We start from the raw sequence: 18,432 nt of genomic DNA on the forward strand, positions 1-18,432 counted from the left end.
GAAAATTTGGCTTCTAAAGAGAAGGAAATTGTTGATCAAATTCTCTTCAATTCTCTAACCCCATGTAAAAAATTCTCTCACAATTCATGTAAAGAATTCTCTCACAATTCATGTGAATTCTCTGGAAGTTATAATTAATTCACTCAAAATCTCTAGGAATTCATTTTTGTTTTCTCTCAAACTTTCTCAAATTCTATAGATTTAAATTCCCTGAAACTCTCTAAGAATCCTAATTGAATACACCCCCCTTAATGTGTGTCTGACTTAGGCATCAAAATGCCGTCTAGCAAATGCAGCATAGTCAATGGATCTTTAATTTTTTTTTTTTTTGAAATTTTTTATCAGTTCTACATCACAGAAATTTACATCCACAACTACAAATTTTAAAGTGAAAGCACACTTTTTTGCTCATTTCTGATATAATAGTACATTAAAAGTAAAATGAGGTAACAAAATTAGTTTTGAAGTCACCAAATACATTTTTCTGAATGTATTTACATTTATTCGTTATGAATGATCACTCATATCTAAAAATTCTGACTATAGGCGATTGGCCACAACGGTTAATTATAGGCATTTGAAAATTAAAGAAGAGCGCCTGTATTTACTTAAGCACTCGTCTTAGCAACCACTTAGGTTGCATACTCTCACTCAGACAAAAAAGAGATCACTCTTATTTTGTAAATTATATTTTTTTGATAAATTAGAAGAGACTTGTTGAATATTTGGATGAACACCCATTATATTCTGGTTCCCCATGTTTTTATTATGTTCTAGTACTTTCTAATCTGTATGTCGTTCTAGTTTTCAATTTATGTATCCCAATACAATTACGTATTTTTTAAATATAAACATACACTTATTTATACAATATATAATAAATTTACCTAAATTCATGCTTACATCGTGCTTAGTTGCTTAGACCATCTCCAATGGTTAGGCTAAAAGTTAAATATTTTAGCCTGGAAAATTTAGCTTTTAACCCAAAAACAGCTTTTATGCTCAAACCGTTCTGACTTAAAATTTTAGCTTGTGATTATTAAATAATGAACTTAGGCTATTTTTTAATTAAATTAAAAAAAAAATATGTAGGCTATCGTAAATTAATTTTATGAACATTTTAGTCTTTAAAAAGTTAAATTCCGATAAATATTAAAAATTTTAAATTCCGATTTCTTGGCTAAATTTTGGGAGGAATTTGACCTTAGTTTAACATTTAGCATTTAGTTCAAAATTTCTCCTTGGGTTGGGTTTGAGAGAAAATTTTGAAAAGTAATTTAAGTTTTAACCCACCATTCCGGTTCTTTTTGAAGTATTAGACCAGCGCGTAGTATCGCGTCTTTTAGATGCTTCTGTCCGAGTCTCTGAATAAAAGTGGGAAAGAAATTGAAACAATTATTTTTACTATGTCGTAGAGAATTCCTACTTTATTACGGATTTGCCCCCGTTCTTTTTGAGGAGGCTGCCGCTGGACTTCTCATCTTCTCGTGGAGTTGGATAAACATCCGCCTTCAACAAAAACCTTTGCAAATTCTCTTCCTTTCTGTCATCCCAGTACAAATTCATCCTCCACCGACTCAATTCTTCCTTCCCCCTTCAATTTCACAACATTCCCAAATTCCAATTCCAATCAATTGTCTAAAAACCCTAGATCCCCTAACCCTCCTCCGCCTTCAACCAACCTCCGAATTAGGGTTTCTGCTCCCCGATCCCAGAGGTACGACCAGAGCTTGAACGATAGCCATGGACGATAGCTGTGCGGTGTGTGCCGATCCTCTCGAATGGGTCGCATACGGTGCCTGTGGACATCGCGAAGTCTGCTCCACCTGCGTCGTTCGTCTCCGCTTCATCTGCAACGATCGCCGATGCTGCATCTGCAAGACCGAGTCGGACGTCGTTTTTATCACCAAGGTACTGGATTTTCCTTTTATCTTGAGTTAAAAGATTATTGCTTTTAGCTTAGGATTTTGTGCTGAAACTTCCAATCATAATTGTGTGTTTACGTCGTTTTGATAAGTGAATTTTCTTTGAGAAGGAATCTTTGATAAGCTTAGCAGCTGGGAAGATGCGTCCTTTCTTGTAAGAGATTGAATGTTATGTTTTTCTGGGCTGTTGCATTCGATTCGCTTGTTCGGGTTGAATTCTCATGGTATCTAGTGACTTATCGTTGTGGTCTATATTGGGTTCTCTTGCCTTTCAATGTAGTGAGCTTCTCGACTGCATTATAAGTGTTTTATTCTATGAGTGTTTTTCACGTAAGTTTAAGTGGCATGCATTCGCCCTTGGACGCTTTTTGAATTTTTTGTTCAATTGTCCATGTATCTGTTTATTGTGAAAAGATTCTAGCTTTATATAATTCAGCAGATACATTATTCAGTGCCTGCTCCGTTGTAATTTATTATAACTTGGATCCATTAACGTTTTCACACTTTCTTGATTCTTTTCTGCTTCTGGTTTCCTTATGTGGTGTGCCTTTTTCTATCTTTTCAGGCTTTAGGAGATTATACAAGGATGATTAATGATTTCTCAGTCTTGCCAAATGATGTAAGGGAGGGTCGCGTGGGATCGTATTGGTACCACGAGGACACTCAAGCATTTTTTGATGATTTGGACCACTACAAGATGATCAAGGCAATGTGCAAGCTTTCATGCAGCGAATGTGACAAGATGGACGAGCAATCAAACGATGGCCCCAAGCGTCGCGGGAGGATTCGGAATCTTGATCATCTGAAGAATCATTTATACCACCAACATAGGTTGTGGATGTGCTCTTTATGTTTGGAAGGGAGGAAGGTAAAATCCATTATACTGAGACTTGATATTTATCGTATATGTACATTTCAAGCAGCGCTTTCTCTCTATTATCTTCTTTGTCTTCTTAGGTACTATCATTTTTATTTGATTTTTTATTTTATTTATCTATTAATGTTATGCAGGTGTTCATATGTGAACAAAAGCTATATACGAGAGCACAATTGAATCGGCATATAAATACAGGTGATTCTGAAGTGGATGGAAGTGAGAGTGAAAGAGGTGGCTTCATGGGACATCCTATGTGTGAATTTTGCAGAACCCCATTTTATGGGGATAATGAGCTGTACTCCCACATGACTACTGATCACTATACTTGTCATATATGCCAAAGGTAACCGACCGTCTTTCACTTCAAGAGTGCTTTGTTTTGATTGTAATTTTAAAATGTTTATGCTCATATGAGATTTTGTGCTGTTCAATGCAGGCAGAATCCTGGGCAATATGAATATTATAAGAATTATGATGACCTGGAGGTGAGTTATTAGTGTTGTATTTATTTTGTATTCTCTTTCTTCCTGTTGTCTTTTATGTGTTTTGAATGCTATTTCATTGTATGTCACAGATGCACTTCCGCCAAGGTCATTTCCTATGTGAAGATGAGTCGTGCCTCAGCAAAAAGTTTGTTGTCTTCCAATCTGAGGCGGAAATGAAGGTGACTTTAATAAAATGTGAGAAATTTCTGTGTTCCTGCCCTTGTAGTATTTAATTCTTGACTTCCCTTTCTTTTTATTTTTCAGAGGCATAATACACTTGAACATGGAGGTCGCATGTCTCGTTCTAAGCGTAATGCTGCTCTGCAGGTAAGTGTACTATTTTTTTTTGTTCTCTGCAATTTCCTTTGTGCATCGAGGTTGGGTTCTTCTCCTCTCATTTTTGTTGTAATTCAGTTTTATGCAATAGAATTAATTTTCCTCGTATATCTGTAACAGATACCAACCAGCTTCAGATATCAACGGAGTAGTGAACAAGATCATCGACGTGGAAGAGGCGGAAGAGGTGGAAGAGGTCGGACATTTCGTCCTGATTCTTCTGAAAATCAACTTTCTATGGCTATTCAAGCAAGTTTGGAGACTGCTCATGCTGATAGAACATACGATGACCCTTCATCCTCCAGTGTGCAAGTGCCTCCAGATATTGGGGATACTGGCGATATTGATCCAATCACTGATTCATTTGAATCATTAAGTACAACAGATGCTGAAACATCTTCAAGGTACCGTCAAGCTGTGGGGCCCATTTCTAGGAATGGGCGTTTGGAAGAATCTTTCTTTCCTCCCCTCTCAACGGCACCTGGCAACAGTTCAAACCCCAAACAAGATTCAGATGGTTTGCCTAGCAACACCATGGCATCGCATCTCCGCCGGCAAAACCATAAGGTGGCTGTTAATAGCTCTGGAAAGGCTTGGCCAGCAGCAACGCGTGGGCCTGTGGCTGTTAGTAGTTCTGAACAGGATTGGCCAGCAGCAACGCGTGGGCCTGTAGTACAGCCTACTCATTCAGCTCAGGCTTGGCCTGCAACAAATGTTTCATCCGTGTCAACTCTTGTTTCTGGTCAGAACAATATGGGCTTTGGTAATGGACCCAGACCATCTAGTTATGCCTCTCAGGCTCAAGTTGAGACTAGACAGAATGCCTTTGGTAATGGTGTGAGACCGTCGAGTTATGCAAGTTCTGCAGCTCATGTCGAGACTAGACAGGCAACGGTACCTGGATTATTATCATATGGTGCTTCGAGGGATTCAAGCAACCCCAAGCCTGGTAGGATCAGCCACTCTACGTCAGCTCCTAATTTGGTCGAAAATGGATCTGTTCATCATTCCAATTCTGATTTTCCTCCAGTTTCTGCAGTACAAGTGCGTAAGTTGCCCTCAACTACCCAGCCTTTATTGAAAGTGGAGGATGTTCAAACTGCTAACAAGTCCTTGGTGGAAAAGATTCGAGCTGGTCTTGAATTTGATGAGGAAAAATACACTATTTTTAAAGATATATCTGGACAGTATCGTCAGGGTTTGGTTGACACGGGAATTTATCTAGATTTTGTGCGGCAGTTTGGCTTGCTTCATCTGGTCCTTGATTTGGCTAGACTCTGCCCTGATTCGCAGAAGCAGAAAGAGCTGATTGATGCCTACAATACCGGTACCCGCAACGGATGGTCTCAGGACAGTGCTAAATTGAAAGATGGTAATAATTCTAAGAAAGGGAAGGGGAAGATATCAGAGGCTGAAAACAGTAATTCTAAGAACACGCTATCGGATAGCATTATTAGTTCTGTACGGGAACTTCAATCAGACTACAGGCCTATGGAAGAAGCTGTGGAGGTGTTGACAAAGGACGGATACCGTGGTGCCAAAGGAAAATCAAAGCAGTTTGCAAATGAGCACCAGGAGGAGTTAAATTCTCGCAGTCAACCTCTAGTACAACTGAGGGGCCAAAAGGATTCCCTGCCAGCTGCTAGTGAATCTAATCCGAATTTAGTGGATGGCGGTGGAGGGAGTAAGCAGCGGAAGAAAACTTCCAAATTTCATAGAGTCCGCTTGGGTGATGCTGCAGCACTTTTAGATCTCGGAAATTCTGATTCTCAGCCAGATGCCGGTGATGAAGGATTAAATGGAAGCAGTAACTCGGCTGGAGGATTGCCTGTCAAAGGTGTGTGGCGGAAAGGAACTCAAAAACTCTTTAGTTAGAAGAAGCACGATGATTTAGGTCATCAAAATTTTTGTTGGTAAAAAGAGTTGGCTTTCTTCCCAAATTTTGCGACCATTTAGTTCTCAACTCTGCAACCGGGTTGGGACCCTTGGGTTTATGCAACTGGGCAGTGGGTTTTGTGTGTGGCTTTTCTGGAAGGATCCTGCCTGTCCATGTTTATCATTATCGCGTAAGTGTTCATATATATACTCTTCGGAATGGGAATATAATGCAAAGGTTTGGGACTTTACAGGTTTGTTCACATTCCTCGTCTCTTTCAGATTGCCATGGTTCTGGTATTATATTCAAACGTCCCAAAACTACAAGAGACTGAAAGTGAATAATTTTAATTTTTTTTCTGCATGAGATTTGTGCAACGGATAGCGATTTTCACGCTTTCAATTTCTCCTTCTGCACTCCTCCCGCATTTGATTAATTCAAAATGCTAGAAAAATATAGTGAAAATGATCTCTTCTTGTCTTTTAAGTGGCTCAGATCTACTCGATTAATTCTCTGGATTCTTACATACAACTGGTGCACTAAAGAATTTTCGTTCCTAGACTACCGAGTTTGAGTTTGGCAATATAGAATCCCGCCCTGCCTCTCTCCCTCGTTAAAGAAACATATCCCCTTCGATCCCCGTTCAAATTGGTAGGATTAAAAGGGTGAAGTTTGTTTTATGAGTCGTCCAATTCGTTTGAATCTTAAGCACCAATCGAGCTTGAATCCTAAGCACCAAACGAGCCCAAGCCTTTGATCGAGCTGGTAAAAAGTGTCGCAGTTTTATGAGAGTATAACCTCCACTGTAACAGGCAGAACCTGGACCGGACTATGCATTCTTACACAGGTAGTTCAATGGGATGACCGTTCTGCATTCCTCTACAAAACTTCACTCTAACGACTGATCGGATTGGAGAATCTTGTAGTGTCACCCTCCCGTGCCCTTCGTTTTCTGTTTTCTTTCTCAAGTTTCTGTTCCACATGAAATTGTGAAAATCTGGGTTCTTCATAAAACAAAGCAAGCGATACAGTGTTCAGCTGACATCTAGCGATGAAGGACGGTCATCCGAAGAGTTGCAAATATCCAGGTTGCAGAAACTTGCAGCATCTAAGTGTAAAATCAATAGGCTTAGCATGGTTTAGAGGTCCTCCAACATTTATACCTGCCATAGAACAAGAAAGAAATGTAAATCTGGTTTCAATTACGAAAAGGCAGTGTTTAGAGTCCTTCAGAAGTAAAGAGGCACAGAAAAGAATGCTCCAAGCTTTACCTTCACGTGTTTTCTCACAATTCTGTTCCATATCAAATCTTTAAAGCCTCCTTTTTCTCACAGCAATTCAATGGATGCCAACTGGCATGCTTTTCGTTTTTCATATCTAGGTGGGTTAGGCAGGTGCCTATGTCTATACGTCTTTTCTTAATTTTCAAACTTTTAATAATTAATCGAAGTGGTTGTCAGCCACCTAGCGCCTAGGTGGAAATTTTTAGAGCAATGCTCGAAATGTTTTTAGTACAATGTTTGAAAGACTGATCCATGACATTAAGAAAACTGATGAGTGATCTAAGACATTAAGAAAACTGATTCTAATAAGGTTCATCAAACCCTATTATTTTAGCTTCTTAGAATTAACTCAACTGGTGTGTCACTCTGGTGCTTGGGATTGATATTGGCTAACTACTCACTAGATTCAAGATATGTTGAAATAAGAAATAACACCCAGCTCCCGAATTTTATTAATGCATCTTTTGCTTTCAACTCGGAAAGAATTTGGAAGCTGACCTACGTTCCTACATGCAACATGCCTTGAATCTACTGCGTTATTCAATTCAAACCAATTCTAGGCATCAAATTGCAGCCAAAAGGGACCAAAATTGATATGAAAACTACATTAAGGAGATATAATGAAGAGTATACCACTATTGCACGTATATTCGTTTCTCAGCTGTCAAATGTTAAAAATGAAAGCACCATCTTTTGTACATCTGAATAATATCAACTAGCTCTCGGTCAAGTAGTACTTCTCTTCCAAGGTTGAAAGAGGTCCAAGTTCGAATCCTCACTCTCTTATTAGCACTATCTACCTTAATTTCAAGATGACAGTAGCGTTGAAAGAAGATCATATACAAACCACTTAAGTATTAGGAACAAGTTCAGAAGGGGTTACCACTCTCATAGTCGTAGAGGAGCAACATACAAACTCATTCCGGAGTACCATTCAATGACTACGAATTACTAACGTAAGCTCATCATAACAGTATCTCTCTGAAATCTTACTTCATAGTCTACAGTTAGCCACCTGCACCAGTTGAGTCGATAAATAAGTCAGTCTCAGCACGTTGTCTAGACATACAGTAAAAAAAATGCCAAAAGTTCAGACGAAAAAAAATTAAAATAAAGAGAAAATGAAGATATCGTAGTTAAAATGACACTTTACACCTTTGTGTAAAGCATCCCTAATTAATAAACCAGTAGCAGAAATGCCACAATGGGGACTTTGCAGTGCTTAGACCACTTGTAAGGCATCGCTCTCCAGAACGAATAGCCTCCAATATCGTTGTGCAGCCTGGTGCAAGCCTGCACGAGCTGCTAGAATCTCCACACTATAGGGGTCGATCGCATGAGGAATTTTTTGCAAACGAAACCTCTAGCATAGCTACCGGCTTCATCACGAAAAACCACACTGATACCCCCACACTTTGAATTTGAACAAAAGAAAGCATCGACGTTAATCTTAATCCAATTTGGCAGTGGCGGAGACCACCGAGAAAGAAAATAACTCTATTCGCAATAACCTTCAAATAATTTTTTTTTTTTCACACAGAATTTCTAAGTTCCTAAGTTTCTATCTTTCTAAATCAAGAAGAAATTAAATAATATCAATTTAAAATTTATAGCTTCCGTCTAAGTTTTCAAGTTCATAGGGTAGGTTTTCACTCTATAGCCAATTGAAAAATGCTCTAAAGATGTACTAATTTATTATATCTTATACATTATTGTTATTTTTTGTTAATAATATTTTTTGAATTCATTTAATTTAACAAATTTAAAAAAAATATCTGAGAAATAAAACGGATGTGTCCTAAACTAAAAGGAAAAAAGTTAGACGGTGGCGGCAGGGGCGAGCAAAAGTAAAAAAAGGCCAATGCGGCTGTTGTGTGGGCCCAAAAGAGCAGGAAACGACATTCAGAGGTCGAAAACAAAGACATAAACAAAGTGGGCCCCGCAGTCCCCACATTTGGGCCGTGGGCCGCTTCGCATTTACCGAGATGGACGACGGGACTAAAATACCCCCAAACAGTACTACCCTTCCGTCACTCAGGCCGTAACGGCCGAAAAGCGAATCATGACATTTCGCCCAGCGAATCTCGTCAGTCGTAACGGCGAGAAATTTTGGCGGTAAAAAACACCTAACCTGATGGCGTGTCCCATTGCCATTGGCCACGGATGTATGTATGTATGGGAGTCACGATGGATGCTATGTTTTTTTTCCCGCGCGCCCAAAAAGAGGCCTCAAACCAAACAAATTTAGAGAGAGAAGGGAAGAGGAGGAGGAGAGAGAGAGATAGGGTTCCACAATCACAGAAAGAGAGAAGAAGAAGAGAGAGAGAGAGAGCTTCGGCGTCAGAGAACGCCGTCGTTTTGGGTAACATTGGCAGATCTGCTGCTCTCCGAGAGCTCCGACTAAGAGATCAGATAGGTAGATCTCTGCGGGTTTCGCCTCCAAATGAAAATTCGTATGCTTTTTTCTTACTTTAATTTTCTTTAAAGCTGCAAGTTTTGGGTTTTCTTTTTCTTTTTTGTCACGCTTTTTGTGCTTGTCGATGGTTGGTGACTATTTGTTTTTCAAAATTATTTACTAATTATATTTTTTTTAAGCTTAATTCACTGTTCTGCGAAGTAAATTCATTGATTTTTGGAGCGAAAATTAGCTCGAGTAACTGAGGAGATCAATTATAGCAGTTGGTAAACGTATAGTGAGAATTTGAGTTCTGGATTTTGGAAATTTTCGTTATTTTTTGGGTATAAATCTCTGGATTTTGGGGTTTTTGCAGTAGTGGGTTTTTGGAAATTCAAATTCTTGCATTCGCAAATCCATGTAAAACCCTTCGATTTTGTTTTATTTAAACTTTTGAGGTATGATTATTAGAAATTAACGGTTGGAGTTAATTTTGGTAATTTTGATTTGGTTTGGTTCAGCTAGGGTTTAGATGAGTCCACCTGCTATGGTGAAGATGGAAGATACTAAGCCTGAAGTTTCAGCTTCCAACAATTCAAATTCCGAGAGCAGCGATTCTGGTCCCGTCCAAGATCGATTTACTGATTTGTGCAAGGTTGCCACTTTTTGCTCCATTTGGACTGTGATCGAATTTATCGTTTTGTTCTTTCTTATTGTAAATGTTATTTTGTTTGTAAAGTTTAGTTTGTAAACTGTACTTCTATTTACTTTTTGAATTTTTGTTTTGTTTATGTTGCCGTTTCTTAATTTTAGTTTCTCTGGATTTACATGGTTCTGATTACAGAATGTATTGTCATTGGACGAGAGCTCTTACGCGGAAGCTGCAAAGCTGTTCAAAGAGACCAAACATCTGTTGATATCAAATGCGTCAGCTATTGGCAACGGAACAGTATGTATTATTGTTTCTCCATTTTATAGTCATATTAATAATGTTATGTTGAAATAAGGTCTGAGGTGATATCTTTTAGGATCCTTTTGCTGGAACACTTGCTTTAATCTGGATTTGGCTAAACTTAAAAGCATTTCTATGTACAGCCTGAAGAAGCAGAACGATTCTGGTTTGCCTTTGTTTTGTACTCTGTAAAAACATTGAATGACAAGAATTCGGATAATTCACAGAAGAGTTCTGATGATAATGGATTTTCTCTCTTCCAAATTTTGAGAGCTGCAAAGCTGAAGTACGTTGTTTCCCATTCTGCTTTCTTTCCTTTAGCTTATAATTAGCTGCTCATGAATTCTTGTCATCTAATTTTTTTTCTTCTTTTTGGGGGTGTTTTACAGCATTGTAGATTTTTTCAAGGAGCTTCCTCAGTTTGTTGTTAAAGCTGGTTCAATTTTAAGTAATATTTATGGTGTAGATTGGGAAAACAAACTTGAGGTATTAATTTTCCAGAGATTGTCTATGCTTGAAATTAGCCGTGTTTTTATGTCTTTCAGCGTTCTGTTTTCTTGGAGTTACTCGATCCGGTGCTCATGATTTGAGTTCTTAATTTTCCAGGCAAAAGAGCTGCAGGCAAATTTTGTGTACTTGAGCTCGTTAAGCAAGTGAGTTTCTTTCTTTTGCGCCATTATGCCTGATATTAATCTCATCTGATGGTTTTAGAATTTTTTCTCTTTCACTTAAAAGGTTGCCTTATCATGTGTGAGCTTATCTATAGTTAGGATGAAACTAAGTAAACAGTGGTGCATGTCTGGTGATGCCAGATTTTGAAATTGATGGTAGTGGCTTGACGTAGGAAAATGTAATGGGATTGGGTCACAGGGGTGCTATGGCTTGGAATAGATTAATAACGTTGATTACAAAAAGAAAGAGAAGAGGTTTACTTAATAGCCATAATTTGTTGTATCTTATCCTTATCATGTATTGAAAATCCTTCTTCTTTATTATGTTAAAATAACACCTGGTGATGTTATGTTGTGAAATACTATACTTGTGTTAAAGAAAAATATGCCAAAGCAGTGTTTCTAATGTATCTTTAGGATAGTTGACTACATGGCTGAAACCTGTTGTACATCATTAAACACCCCATTGGTGATTGTATAGTATAAACGTGTGAGGGCATTGTAGAACTGAAATCACTAAGCACCTACATGGGTGGCTTTCCCTGCTCTCACATCTAAATGTTACAAGGGCATTGTAGAACTATGCAGTCTGGAAATCCTTTTCTTTCTTTTTTTTCATGATTCGCACTGACCTTTAGTAGAAAAATAACATTATATGACTGAAAACTTTCCTTAGTTTGATTACCATTTTAGTTCAGACTAGCTAGATTATTAATCACATTGAGATGATATGCGATTCATAATCAAGTCCATTGGATTCCAAGGGACAATATTTGGTACTGCACCATTTTATGTGGAAGTTATGCTGGATGTTTCATAGTATGTGTAACAAATATGCTTTATTGTATTGATTTATTTGAGAGGTTTTAAGCTAGTAGAGTCCTATTCTAACAATTTAATGCTACAAGGTACTACAAACGTGCATATCGGGAGTTATTCTTGACAAGTGATACAACTGCCGACAAGCAGTCAACTGTTGTCAGTGGAACTGGTTATGTGTCAGAGTATCATCGTTTTGGATGGTTGCTGTTTTTGGCCCTTCGTGTACACGTATTCAGCCGATTTAAAGACCTGGTGACTTGCACAAACGGCTTGGTTGCAATATTGGTCAGTTGCATTTCTGTATTACTTATGCTAGTTTGTGATTCTAGGATGGCAATCAGTTACTTGAAATATCCAACATAATATGAAATGAATGGATTTCCGTTTTACAGTAAACAAGAAATAGGTTCCTAGAGGAAGTGTGAAAAAATTGTGTATATGTATTATGTAACATTCCTACCCATATACATATCTCCATTTTGGCTTCCTACTTGAACATGTTGTTTTTCTTACTTGCTGAGTTTCCTTGGTACAGGGAATTTTAATAATTCATGTCCCTGTTCGCTTCAGAAAGTTCAGCATCCATGATTCAACACGCTTTGGTAATATTTTCACCACTTTGCATATAATAATTTCCCTTTCATTTTCAAGGAGGGATATTCAATTTTTGAAACTTTCGTCTGCTTTTGATAATTTCGCCCATTTGTTTCCCCTATCTTCTTCTTTCATTTTGGCATTTTATCGGAGCTGATTTGATTAGTGTCTTATTCAGCAAGGAAAGGCAACAAGGGTGTGGACCTGCTTGCATGCCTCTGCAACACTTATAACACCTCAGAAGATGAGTTGAGAAAAACAATGGAAATGGCTAACGGTTTAATAGCAGAAATTTTGAAGAAGAAGCCCGTTTTGGCGTCTGATTATAAAACGGAAAATCTAGAGAATATGGATCCAGGTTTGTATGAAAAGTTTCTGCTATATACAATGATTTGATTCAAAACTCAAAAGATGTTTTGTTTGAAATTTTCATAATTCTGAGATATGATCCTGTGAATGCAGATGGTTTGACGTACTTTGAAGGTCTTATGGAGGAACCATCTTTGTTGTCCAGTTTAGAGATTCTAGAAAAAGATTACGATGATGCAATTAGGAATAAGGGAGAAGTTGATGAGAGAGTCTTCATCAATGAGGACGATAGCTTACTTGGTTCATGGAGCTTTTCAGGAGGATCCATGAGTGTAGCCGGTGTGAAGGTATGTTTTTAATAAATTCCACTATTCAGGACCATACTTGTGGTATTTTAAATTCTTTTCTTTTATTTTTCCCCCATTGCCTACATTTTTGTGTAGAGGAGTTGGTTGATAGTTTCATATATTCTATTGTGTTAAGAGGAAATTTGATTCCATGGCCTCCCCAACAAAGACAATTACAAGTCCACTCTCTCCCCATCGCTCCCCTGCATCTCATGTCAGTGGTGGTGCTAATTCAACGATGGTGGCTACACCTGTGAGTACTGCAATGACAACTGCAAAGTGGCTTCGGACCTTTATTTCTCCGCTTCCGTCACAACCCTCAGCTGAGCTGGAGGGGTTCCTGGCATCGTGTGATAGGGATGTTACTACTGATGTGATACGTAGGGCACAAATTATATTGGAGGCCATATTTCCAAGTAGTGCATTGGGAGAGCGATGTGTAAGTGGCAGCCTGCAAGGTGCTAACCTCATGGACAACATCTGGTCAGAGCAACGAAGATTGGAAGCACTCAAACTTTATTATAGAGTTTTGGAGGCAATGTGTAGGGCAGAGGCTCAAGTACTGCATGCAACTAATTTGACCTCCTTATTAACCAATGAGAGGTTCCACAGATGCATGTTAGCCTGCTCTGGAGAGTTAGTCCTGGCAACACATAAGACTGTCACAATGTTGTTTCCAGCAGTATTAGTGAGGACGGGTATTACCGCTTTTGATCTTAGCAAGGTGATAGAGAGTTTCATTAGACATGAGGAATCTCTCCCAAGAGAATTAAGAAGACATCTGAATTCATTGGAAGAACGACTTTTGGAGAGCATGGTATGGGAGAAGGGTTCCTCGATGTATAATTCTTTAACTGTTGCAAGACCTGCCCTCTCAGCAGAAATAAATCGTCTTGGGTTATTAGCAGAGCCCATGCCATCTTTGGATGCAATTGCCATGAATATTAACTTCCCTTGTGGAGGGTTGCCTCCAGTACCTTCTTTACAGAAGCATGAGACTTCACCAGGTATTTATTCACACACACACACACACACTATATATATATATATATATATATAACTTCTCGAATATGAAGTTGTAGTTTGGTCCTTCAGTTTTATGTGGGTCTTACAAGTACATGGAAATGGATTTCTATCCACTTGGTGGTAGATTATACAGTAATGTGCTGAAGTGGTGATTTGATCTTTTCATTGTTGTTTTTCAGGCCAGAATGGAGATATCAGGTCTCCAAAGAGATCCTGCACAGATTATAGGAGTATATTGCTGGAGCGGAATTCCTTTACATCTCCTGTGAAGGATCGTCCTCTGGCGTTAAGTAACCTTAAGTCAAAGCTGCCACCGCCTCCTTTACAATCTGCATTTGCCAGGTATCAGTCACCAGTCCCAGGAACTAATAAATCTAATTTCTTGTAGCAACTTACTGCCTCATTTGTTCTCTTATTGTAATATACTTCTGAAATTCATGTGTGCAGTCCAACTCGACCAAACCCAGGAGGTGGAGGGGAAACATGTGCAGAAACTGGAATTAGTATTTTCTTTAGCAAGGTGTGAGGCAGTCCAAGAATTTAGTTCTCAATATATTTTTCCCGTAAATAGTCGTAGAAAAATCTTTTTGATTGGAGAGGATTTGTGTTGTAGACTGTAGTTTATACTAATAACTGTTTATTTGGTATGTTTAGCCACATGACCTCATAGCTGTGCCTTATTAGGATTTATCCTTTGCTTAACCGTAAATTTCTTTATTTAGATAATCAAGCTGGCAGCTGTCAGAATCAATGGTATGGTTGAAAGAATGCAACTGTCTCAGCAGATAAGAGAGAATGTTTATCGTCTCTTTCAACAAATACTTGTTCAGCGGACATCTCTCTTTTTTAACCGCCATATCGACCAGATTATCCTTTGTTGTTTTTATGGAGTTTCAAAGGTGTGATATTACTTTTGCAGTTTTATGCAATGCTGTGAAATATTTTTCTTCTTTTCTTACTCAATACTGTTTTCTGGTTGCAGATTTCTCAACTAAATCTAACATTTAGGGAAATCATATACAACTACAGAAAGCAACCACAATGTAAACCTCAAGTTTTTCGAAGCGTGTTTGTTGAATGGCCTTCAGCACGCCGTAATGGGGTACTGCACCTAATATTTACTCTTGACTGCTAGTTTTTCTTGATAAATCCTAACCTTTCTTATATTTTGGTTGCAGAGGCCCGCACAGGAACACGTGGATATCATAACTTTTTACAATGAAATATTCATACCTTCTGTGAAGACCCTGCTAGTTGAGCTTGGACCTGCTGTTACAACAACTACAAGAGCTAACATGGTTCCTGAAGTTAACAATAATAATGATGGTATGTGTAACTGCCTAAATGTATTTCCTTTTTCTTTGGGGAGAATCATTTTTAGCATTCCCTAATAAGCTCATCTTGTTTTACTGGCCAATTAGCTCCATGCCCTGGATCACCTAAAGTATCTACTTTTCCAAGTCTTCCTGATATGTCACCAAAGAAAGTTTCTGCAGCGCACAATGTTTATGTCTCTCCATTGCGATCATCTAAGGTACTTGTTTGGTTTTCCAGAGTTGTGGCAGTTCCATTTTTCTTTTTCACAGATGTCGCCTCTTAGAATAAAAGAGGTCATCTTTCATGTTCAACGCAAAGTTACAGTAACTTCAATATGTTTTAATCTGCAACTTATTTAACATAACTATTTTATATTACTGGAATCTTGAATCTCAAGTCTTTGATGGGTCAACTTTGCGGTTCTATTATGCCCTTTTTTTGGTGAACATTTGATTTGTTGGTCTCTTGCTTCTTTTCGTTTATGAAACCTCAAAGCCCTGGCCTTAACACAATAAGTCCAGGAGATACACAAAGTGATGATATGAATTTATTATGGGGAAAGTCTATTATGTTGTTATTGGCTCAAAGTGTTCTGTGTTTCTTAGGATTTTGCTATATAGTGTATACCTGAATTCTCACTTTGATCACACTTTATGAGCATCTGGCTTAAGTCTTAGGACTCGCAATTTGGCCAAGACCAAGGATTGTTCAGTTTCGTTTTTCCACTTCAGAATGCAATATAGAGATTGATGCAAATGAAATCATGTCAATATTTTTTAATTCCATTTTTTCATTGTCATACCATTTTTATACAAATTGAGCCTAGTAGTGAAAGAAATAATTTGAGTTGAGATATCAGATGTACGTCAAGTTGTCAACTATCTGCATCTCAGTGAAAGTGTAGTCTCATATATGTTTTCATTAGAGGGCGTGTCTATCTTCCAAGTATTCAATATAAGGTCAACATACTTAATTTCAAGAGATCCAGGATACTATATACGTACTTCATGGACCATGTTGCTTTACTGAGCTAATGGTTCTATGTGACATGGTAGCCAATCGTTTAACTCAAGGCAAATATGTGTTGTTTTGTTAGCCGAAGATACTATCATGTCTATCCTTTGGCTAGTCTTCAAGTTCTTCTTGGGATCATGATAATGTAGTAACATTCTCTCTATGCATTTGCATTATGTTTAATTAAATTTCTGCAAAGAAAATCCTTGATTCCGCGTCCTGAACTGTGAATCTGATTCCGAACCGTTCACAGATGGATGCTTTGATCTCACATAGCTCAAAAAGCTATTATGCTTGTGTTGGGGAGAGTACTCATGCTTATCAGAGCCCTTCGAAAGATCTCACTGCCATCAACAACCGCTTGAACGGGTATGCTTTTAGTTTGTGGATGAAATAACCAAAGGTAAAACTGTTACTGAATAAATGGTTCCTCTGATGCATTAATTTCCTTTTTCAGTACCCGAAAGCTCAGAGGTACTCTCAACTTCGACAGCGTTGATGTAGGCCTGGTCAGCGATTCGATGGTGGCCAACAGCCTGTACCTTCAAAATGGGAGTTGTGCAACCTCATCCAGTGCTCCAGTGAAAACTGAGCAACCTGACTCTTGATCCAACGGCTGTATAGTTTTCCTGTATGTAAATCTAGTCCTTGATTCTCCGTAGTTATTCTATACAATTTTCCGTTTATGACACGGGGCTCTGAATGAGCGGCCGGAGTTATGTAGAATGGCCGCCGCAGGCTCCTTTCCTTTTCCATGTGCTGATGATGTATGCTAGGTAGGAAAGTTGCTAATTCTAATAAAATTTTTGTTTCCTTTCGTCTTCTTTCACCTTTCTAGTTTCAAGTAATTGTATTGCCATTTTTCTGTTGAATGTGAATTCTTGTGGACGTGAGTACGTTCATATATGTATATGCATTGTTCTAAAAATTTCCGTCTAGGCGCTAAGCACTAACTACCACCACAATTAGTCTCTAGGCGTTTGAAAATTAAGAAAATGCGCTGAGACCTGTTTAGGCAGACTGTCTAGGCACCTACCTAACTCACCTAAACCCATCTAGGCGCATGCCCTGGCGAAAACTCTCATTTTGTATTTGGGTTTTTCAAAAAAATGTAATAGACTTGTAAGATACTTGGATAAACACTAATTATATGTTTGTTTTTAATATGTTCTAAAACTTAAAAATCAATTGCATTTTATTTTGTAATTTATATATCCTAACACAATTATGTGTTCTTTTTAAGTATAAAAATACATTTATTTATATGAATATATAATACAACAACAAAGCCTTTTCCCATTAAGTGGGGTTGGCTATATGAATCATAGAACGCCATTGCGCTCGGTTCTGTGTCATGTCATCCGTTAGATTCAAGTACTCAAAGTCTTTTCTTAGAGTCTCTTCCAAAGTTTTTCTAGGTCTTCCTCTACCTCTTAGGCCATAAACCTTTGTCCCGTAGTCGCATCTTCTTATATAAATATATAATAAATTTACTTAAATCCGTCTAGACACCAGCCTAGCCTCCTAGGCACTCAACCCCAACCTGCTACCTGACCAGCGTCTAGCATCTTTTAGAAACTTGTATATATGATATATCCATACTGGATGCTCCAATACTCACTCGTTACTTCCAGAACACGTAACTGATATTTCAAATCTGTATTCTTTGAGTTTTATTTATTTTTTTTTAGCAAAATTTGACTTTTGGAGATACACCCTGAAGTCAATGTAGTAATTACTATTTGCAAAAGTTCTTACAGAAGAAAAAGATGAATGTTTTTAATCTAAGTCGCAAACTTGCTCCTATGAGCTACTGGGGCTTAAAAATAGAATGGAAGGCTTATGCGAACAAGAGTTTTGACCATAAGGGCCAAAGAATGTATTTTAATGTTTTTGTATTTAATATCGTTTTTTTCTATTTTGGCGAGTGAAGCTACACATAAGGTTTGATTGTCGGATTGTAATAGTAGCCTTACTCTTTAAACTCACACCAAACAGTCAAAAACAATCAAGATCACAAAATTTAGCTATCAACTACTAGGTAGACTACTTTCTCTACGCACATGACCAAATTATTCCAAACTACATTGCTTACTAACACAAAGTGAAGAAAGCCCAAAAGGTAGTTCAAAACCACTACAAGCCTAGCAAAAATACAATAGATTGGCCCCAAAAGAGCCATCCCATAACAATAAAAAAAACC

General features: G+C 38.0%; 2 protein-coding genes across 5 annotated transcripts; both read left to right on the plus strand.

Moving 5' to 3' along the window:
- The first annotated feature begins 1,410 nt into the window (after positions 1–1,410).
- On the plus strand, positions 1,411–5,761 carry LOC126629645 (uncharacterized). Its single transcript, XM_050299746.1, has 7 exons — positions 1,411–1,911; positions 2,491–2,793; positions 2,937–3,145; positions 3,239–3,287; positions 3,377–3,466; positions 3,552–3,614; positions 3,744–5,761. Exons 1-7 carry the CDS (start codon positions 1,744–1,746, stop codon positions 5,496–5,498), a joined length of 2,637 nt encoding a protein of 878 aa, XP_050155703.1. The 5' UTR covers positions 1,411–1,743; the 3' UTR covers positions 5,499–5,761.
- A 3,216-nt stretch (positions 5,762–8,977) lies between these two features.
- On the plus strand, positions 8,978–17,046 carry LOC126629644 (retinoblastoma-related protein-like). 4 transcript variants are annotated; one of them, XM_050299743.1, is made up of 19 exons: positions 8,978–9,235; positions 9,699–9,832; positions 10,022–10,126; positions 10,273–10,415; positions 10,519–10,615; positions 10,736–10,782; positions 11,709–11,907; positions 12,158–12,224; positions 12,395–12,574; positions 12,679–12,872; positions 13,009–13,879; positions 14,078–14,240; positions 14,346–14,418; positions 14,621–14,797; positions 14,881–15,000; positions 15,077–15,224; positions 15,320–15,432; positions 16,483–16,598; positions 16,687–17,046. In XM_050299743.1, the coding sequence occupies exons 2-19, from the start codon at positions 9,710–9,712 to the stop codon at positions 16,835–16,837; spliced, it is 3,087 nt and encodes a 1,028-aa protein (XP_050155700.1). In that variant the 5' UTR covers positions 8,978–9,235; positions 9,699–9,709; the 3' UTR covers positions 16,838–17,046. The 4 variants fall into 4 exon arrangements, with proteins under 4 accessions (XP_050155700.1, XP_050155702.1, XP_050155699.1 ...); XM_050299745.1 differs by having other exon boundaries at positions 9,703–9,832; XM_050299742.1 differs by having other exon boundaries at positions 8,978–9,198.
- The last annotated feature ends 1,386 nt before the right edge of the window (positions 17,047–18,432 follow it).

Source organism: Malus sylvestris, chromosome 7 (genome assembly GCF_916048215.2).
Source record: "Malus sylvestris chromosome 7, drMalSylv7.2, whole genome shotgun sequence".
Classification (NCBI taxonomy): Eukaryota; Viridiplantae; Streptophyta; class Magnoliopsida; order Rosales; family Rosaceae; genus Malus; species Malus sylvestris.